Source organism: Echinops telfairi, unplaced genomic scaffold, assembly GCF_000313985.2.
Source record: "Echinops telfairi isolate 266 unplaced genomic scaffold, ASM31398v2 ScPeMD7_9;HRSCAF=40, whole genome shotgun sequence".
In the NCBI taxonomy this organism is placed as follows: Eukaryota; Metazoa; Chordata; class Mammalia; order Afrosoricida; family Tenrecidae; genus Echinops; species Echinops telfairi.
This window is the reverse complement of record NW_022103906.1, coordinates 11,913,070-11,920,741: the sequence shown is the minus strand read 5'-3', so window position 1 is coordinate 11,920,741 and position 7,672 is coordinate 11,913,070. Positions and strand designations below refer to the sequence as shown.

The 7,672-nt window shown below is 41.4% G+C and overlaps 1 protein-coding gene across 1 annotated transcript; it reads left to right on the top strand.

Annotated features, from left to right (window-relative positions):
* Positions 1-633: 633 nt before the first annotated feature.
* Positions 634-2,378, top strand: SPAG11B (sperm associated antigen 11B). Its single transcript, XM_004707733.1, has 2 exons — positions 634-688; positions 2,179-2,378. The coding sequence occupies exons 1-2, from the start codon at positions 634-636 to the stop codon at positions 2,376-2,378; spliced, it is 255 nt and encodes an 84-aa protein (XP_004707790.1).
* The last annotated feature ends 5,294 nt before the right edge of the window (positions 2,379-7,672 follow it).

Here is a 7,672-nt window from a genome sequence, read left to right as displayed (position 1 = left end):
GCCACCTCTTTCACTGCACTCCATAGGGTTTTCAATGACTGTATTTGTATGGAAGTAGCTATCCGGACCTTTATTCCACCTCACTGCTGGGTGGAATAAAAGAAATAAATATAAGTGACCCTGGGACTTCAGTAGGGGGAACTATTTCTCTGGATCATGTGAGCATTTTGCGTTATTCATTATACAAGCCAGCATGCAAAAGTTCCTATTTCTGAGATGACTCATTTTAAGCCTAATGATAAAACGGACCAGCCCCTCCTTAGAGTCCCATATACCTTATTTGCATGTTACCACTCAGTCATGGGAGTTACAAAGACTAGCTCAAAGAGCAGATTCATCGAGTCACTGTTTCATAGCTCTCTTTCCACCTCAACCTCTTTATACTTCGTGATTGATCAAGCCCTGCTCCTTTGAATATCAAGAAACTGGTCTATTTTTAGGCAAAAAGAACAGTATCCAGTACCTGCTGCCCACAGCCTTACTCAGTAGAGCAGATAATAAGCTCACTCCTGACTAGGGTGCTCCCAAGCCTATAAATGTCCATTTCTGTGCCTTTTCTGCCCCATTTCACTGCACTCATTTGTCAGATCTTCTTTCTGCACAGGACTGGGGAATCCCAGGGGATCTTAAAACATGAAGGTCCTCTTTCTCTTAGCTGTTCTCTTCTCTTTGGCGCAAAATAACTCAGGTAACTGTTTCCTGGGAAGCTTAGCAGGCTGTCCTCAGCCAGCAGAAGGCAAAGGGGAGAGAACTGGGAAGGCAGTGCAGGAATCCCGTTAACGTGTATGTTTGTGTTTGGGTTGTGTCTGTGGGGGTGGTGTTTGTGTGTGTGGTATCTCTTTTTGTGTCTGAGTTTGTGTGTGTCTATGAGTCGGGGATGTGTTTGTGTATTGTTGATGGATATAGATGGGTCACTCTGGGACTTAACTCTGGGTCATGTTGATCTTATTTATGAATAAAGATGTATATATGTGTGTGTGATGTATATACATGTGTGTGCATGTATATATTTATAAAGTTAAATATGGGTTATAGGGTCAAAACACAGGAAAAGGGGGCCTTTTTCCACTGATACAAATAGGAAACTCCAGTCATATTGATGTCAGATTTAGAAGGAACAAGAGATCTCCTCCTGCAGCTCCCACAGCCACTGCTCCCTCCCTACCCCAACTCTACAGAGAGGAACCTGAGGTCCCAAGAAATGATGAAGTTTCCTGCTGTGCAATTCATAGCTAGGAGAATGATAGCTATTCACTTAACAGGCCTACTTTATAATCAAGAAAACGTAGGCATGACCTGATAAACGAATTGTCCCATATGAGATAATTAATTACTTGCAGAAGACAGACTAGAACTCAAACCTCCAGGCTTCTAAATTTGTGGTTGTCCCCCACACCTCACTTCTTTATAGCCTTAAAGCCTACCTCTTCACTTCCTCCTCCCCGAAAGTCCAGACAAAATGAGAGGGGGTTATCTTCCAGAGCTGGGAAATTGTCCAGGGTAATTTCATCAATCATACAAAACTAGCATTGTATTTCTGTTTTTTGTCATGAGAGGTGGCATTTGAAAACCTGAAATGAAACCTTTCTTTGAATTCTCATATTCCCAGGTGGAAAACACTTTTATTATGGGCACTCATTCAAGTGGTTATATTTCATTGACAAGCCACATACCGTTGTAAGAAGGGTGGCTTTATTTTCTCCTCTTGTTACAGAATATAAACCTAAAAATTGGGGCACAAACAGAGCCAAATTTATTTGTAAATTTCCTATAGACCAAGATTTCCTCATCCATCATTTCATTCGATCTCCTGAATGACTTTGGCTTTTTTCCAGTTGCACTCCTACTAGCAGGACGGCTTGAGACCACTGACATCATGGCCATGGTCTACCATAGGTCATATGTGTCTCTTACACAATGTTATTTGTGATGCATGTTACTTCCAGCAAGATTTTAAGATATAGGTTATTGTCAATTATTGATAAATTAGTAGTAGGCTAATATATTGATCAATTAATAATAGAATATTATAGAGATTTAAGGACCTGACATCAGTTAGGTTGGAACTCATCCAAAGACACTCATAAATGTGCTTGGGGGTAGAGTGATGACTGGACCCATCCATCATTGTCTGGACTAGGTGAATTAAGTATGGGATTTATTCTATTATATCCACAGGGGATATGCCTCCTGGAATTAGGAACACCATCTGCCTTTTGCAGCATGGGACCTGCAGACTTTTTTTCTGTCGTCCTGGTGAGAAAAAGGGTGAAATCTGCTCTGATCCCTGGAATCGGTGCTGCACATTTGAAGAAGAGAACAGTGGAAAAACAGAGACGACTGAGCAGTCTGATGGGAATAAAAATGTGAGCTTCTGAAAGGTCGGGATCTAGAAGTATCCAATTGTTTAGAAGAATGTGTTGTACCCGTTGTTTAACAAATATTGTTGAATGCATTTTGTACCAAAGTGAAGTTCTGATTTTAAAAAATCCTCGTACAATACTTCTTAAGATGATTGAAATATTGAATTGTACACTTTGTAAATTATATGCCAATAAAACTGTTTTATAATCTCCCAAAATGCTCTTCTAGCATTGATTTTTTGGGTTGTTTTTGAAGAGCCTCAGAATCTTGTAATATTTCACCTCCTTTCCTTATTTCAGGGAATAACCCTTACATATAATATACACAGATGGGGAGAGACTGATAGACTAGAGACCAAGCCCCAAACTTACCAGAGCAGTGGTTCTCAACCTTCCTAATGCCGCGACTCTTTAATTCAATTCCTCATGTTGTGGTGACACCCCCCCCAACCATAAACTTATTTTCATTGCTACTTCATCACTGTAATCTTGCTACTGTTATAAATCAGGTGACCCCTGTGAAAGGGTCCTTTGGTCCCCAAGGGGGTTATGACCCAAAGGTTGAGAACTGCTGTACTTTAGAAAGACAGATATTCAGACAATCTACTGGTATCCTTTCAACCTAATGACATCTTTCTTGTCCTCAACTCCAATAGATGTTCATTGCTGTCCTGTCAGCTCCAGCTCAGAACTTCACAGACCTGCCTCACAAGGTTTCCAAGGCTGTGATCCTCACTGAAGCAGACCAGCTGGTGGTTTCAAACCACGGACCTTTTGGTTCATAGCCGAATACTTTAACTGTTGCACCACCGCAACTCCTTGTTTCAAGATCTGCCTCCTCTTCTTCATTTGTTTTGCTGTGTGCTGGTGAATCAATTCTGTGACAGAGAAGAACTGCCCCATAGGGTTTTCTAGGCTGTAATCTTGATGGAGCTCTAGTGGTGTGGTTGTGATGCATTGGTGTGCAATCTGCGTGGTAGGCAGTTCAAACCCACCAGCAGCTCCATAGGAGACAGAATGGGCTTCCTACTCCTGTAAACAGTTAGGGTCTCATAGTGGGTCATGATGAGTCAGCATTGACTCAATAGCAATGAGTTTGTTTTGTGTGTGTGTTATTTTAGAAGTCATCTTTATGAGGAATACTACCTGGGTAGATTTGAATGGCCAGTTTTCTGGCTAGAAGCTAGCATTTAACTCATTTTCCCAAACCATAACAAGGTTTGACTTCTCTCCATGACTTTCCCTCTCCCCTCCCCAGTAACAACAACAATCAATGACATTGAAATAGAAGTTTGTTTCCTAGTGCTTACTTTCTTTCTGTTATGTGATTAGCACAATGATCATACACAGTATGTGGTTGGGCGTGCTTATTTTAGGACTCGAAGGGTTAAGCAAAATGTCCCTGATCCACACTTTCTACAGGGAATCTTATGGGCTAGTCTAGTTATCCCAGTGCTTATTCTTCATATGTTGCTTCTCACTGTATCGCTGAACAAGCAAAGCTAAAGATCTGGTTTATAAAGACTCCCTAACATTTACAAGTCTTCATACTTTCTCTTTATGGATCTTGCTCAAAACAGGTTGTCTAGGCCATGCCTTTGTTTGAGTCAGTTATCTAAGAGTAAACCAAACCCCAATGCCCTTCCGTTGATTCTGACGCAAACAGGCCCTACAGAGCATTTTCAAGGCTCTGAATCTTAATGGGAGCAGATGGCCTCCTCTTCCTTCCACTCTGAGGAATAGGGACTATTTTATTCCAGGTAAGAAATGTAAAAAATAACAGAGGCAAATATGTAGCTGCATAAGAGACCAAGTGCAAAATATTTTCCAGAATAGTAGATAACTTGATTAGATGCTACAAGACCCTAGAAGACAGAGAAGAACTGCTTAGTAAGATTTCCAAAGCTGTACATTTTTATTGAAGCAAACTGCCCTATCTTTCTCCTTCAGGCAGCTGGTGTTAACAGCCAAAAACATAACTGCTGTACCATTGGGGCTCCTTGCATAGAGGATTTCCAAACCCAAACCCCAAAACTGAACTCACTTCCATCCAGTGGATTGCAACTTATGTCTATCGACCCTACAGGACAAAATGGAACTGCCCCTGTGGGTTTCCAAGTCTGTTAAGTAGCCCAAAGGATGACCCTCTATGCCACTAGAGCTCCGTGCAGAATGGTAGCCTCTCAGAACCACTGGTTTCCTCTCATCCTCTTGGCAGGGTGAGAATCTATTCCATAGTTAGTGTGCAGGCCTCTTTGAGAAGGGGTTTATACCAGGGTGAGTGAAGCGCAATAAACTTCCATGCTTCAGACTCGCAAAACTCTCTGCCATCAAGACAATTCTGGATCGCAGTGACCGGACAGGACAGGGTAGAACTTCCCTGTGGGACTCTGAGACTGGAAATCTTTATGGGAGTTGAGCTACTCCATGGATCTATTCACCAGAGAAATGAAATAGAATACTGGGGAGTCAGAGTCTGGTTCTACCTACACCACTGAGTTTGTGGTGTTAGTGAGTCATCCTCTTCTTCAGGCTTATTTTCACCGTCAGGCAAGCAGTGAGGGCACAGTCCATGACCTTCCTCCACGGCAGTCTCAGGACAGCCTGGTAGGAAAGCTGCAGCAGAGACAGGGGTATTGGCAGAAATCCCTGAGCTGTACCATGGAAGTTTCTCTGTCACAGAAACTAGAACTGGACTTCGCTTCAGGGTGGAAAATATCATCTTTCTTTAATATGATATATATATATATTTGAATGGAATATCTAAATACCTCAGTCAAGCATATTAGAAAAGAAGCACTAATCATGGTCCACACGCACACACGCACACGCACACACACACACACAAACTTCATGAATGTTTTCTGAGGCTTCATAAGGCTAATATGAAATGAAGGTAAGGAAAACCAGGGAAGGTGAGGCAAGAGAAGTAGATCATTAGGATGTTTTCAACGGACAACATTCATCAGATCCTTGTTAGAGTCTCTATAAAGTTCCATCTGGCTACTGTGGGTGAAGGAGGAAGAGTGTTTGTTTAGGGGCATTGAGTTTATTGTAATGATGGTGGAACAATTTGGAGAGAGATGTCAATAGTGGTTGTAGGACGTGAAAAGTATAATTAATGGCACTGAAATATACATTTAGAGGTTGTTGAATTGGAGAAGGTTTTGTTGAGTATAGTTTTGCCACAATTAAAATAATAATTACACAAATAGCAAGTATGAGGAAGAAGAAAGAAAATGTTCTAAAATACTCTGTGGTACTGATGGTACAACTCTTCTTGATATGATTGAACTATTGAATTGTCTGATATGTGGATGAAGTGCCAATAAACGAAATAATAATAATAATAAATAATAATAATAAAAGTCCCAGTGTGAGGCAATGGAGTGAATTACAGTGGGCCAGCACAGAGACCTTAGGGGAGGTTGGGCAAGTTGCCCAGCTCCACAGCCCCCATCTATAAATATGCTTGATTTAAACAGACCATCTTCATGATTGTCCATCTACATGGGAGTCCCTGGTTGGTACACATGGTTAAGTGCCGGGCTAGTAAGTGGGAGTGGTAGTGGGTCAAGCCCACAGGGGGCATCTTGGTAGATCTACTTCCCAAATGCCACAGCCACAAAAGTCTTATGGGTCACAATTCTACTCTGAGAACCTATGGGGTTGCCATGACCTATTGCTTAGCAGCTGGTTTTATGGTCCCAAGATGGTGGAAGGCCCCAAAATATTATTATTTTTATTTTTTTAAGGTAGAAACTACCTTGGCAAGGCAGGCAGTAGGTCAATACTGACACATACCACTAGAGGATGAACTGCCACCTCAGAAGCCTGAGGAACTCAGATGCCTTGGAATTCAATGCTCTAGTGTTTCGAAACTACATTTGCAATTTCTGCACTAACAACGAGGTGACTTGTTAGTAAACAAGACATGAAACTTTGGGGGTTTGACTTATTTGACTAAGCAAAATGTGTCTATCACCAATTAGTGCTCTATGGTAGGCATGCACAATAGTTTATTTATTTACCTGTTAAGATAAATCTTAGTTATTGCAAGCTTTTGCTGATTTTGAAGGCAGTTACTATATACAATTGTTTTGTACAGGTTTTCTTGAAAAAAAGTTTTTAATTCACATACTTTGTAGCTGGTCCATTTGGCTTAGGAAAGTAGCAACCTCTGTAACTAAAAGGAGTTGCAAACAAAGAAAATATGAATTATCAATGTCTAGACTCCATTTCTTTCCATTATTTAGATTGCATTACTTACCCCTGCCCTGCACCCAGTTTCAATTCAATATAGGTTTGTGGAAACGAATTTGATTCAAACTGAATCTATCAGCATACTTACTAAGACAACACTATGCATCTCCTCTTCATTAGGGTCAGGACCAAGACCTGACGGCTCAGACAAAGCTATGAAGAATGAAAACAAGGCTTGCTTGCTCCTTGCCCTGCCTGTATTCCTGGAGTGGTGGCTCTACCCACTGCGCAGAGCTAAGCATGCTCTGTGGAGTACGAGGCTTGGTGTAGAATCCATGGGTTCTGACACTCCATCCGCCATGTAGTAGTTGTGTGATATTGGTCAAGGCCCATACTCCAGGCATTGCTCCCTTGGAGATTCATACAAGACTCTGATGAGATGCTGAGTGTGAATAAATAAAGCAGTAATTATGTCATTATGCCCTGCTCTAAGATTCCAGATATGTTTTTGATGGGGATGTACCTGTCATGCTCTTGCTCTTGGAAACTTCAGGCACACAGTCAAGGCACCTGGGATAGAGACTCGGGACTTTGGCAAACTTATTTTCTTGGCTAGACTGGTAGTCAGAGGGTGAACCCTTGCTTAGCCCAAAGATGCTTCTAGATGGAAATTGGTTGTAGTCTGAAGCTCACACAGAGGCAAGAAGACCAGGCTCCAACAGGGATCTAGTATGTTTGCAAATCTTTTATACTTTCCCCATAGATCCTTTTTTTTATCCTGAGATATGTATAGCCATCCTCACTGTACCTCTTAGATTCTTTCCTTTCCTGAGATTATACTAAGGTTAAATAGGAATGGTAGAGCTATTCCCTCTATGAACTCACATTCTATAACTTTCCCTGGCCCACTTCCTTGCACAACAGGATTAATTGGTCTGTCTCTGTGTTACCTCAGGCCCTTTGTTATATTACTATCATATAACTTGTCACATTGCTATCGTCACTTATTTAAATGTCTCCCACAGACTGTGAACTCCTCTGGGCCTTATTCATATTTAGACTGCTTGTTATTGTTGAGTGGCATGGAGTAAATTTGTGATCGGTAA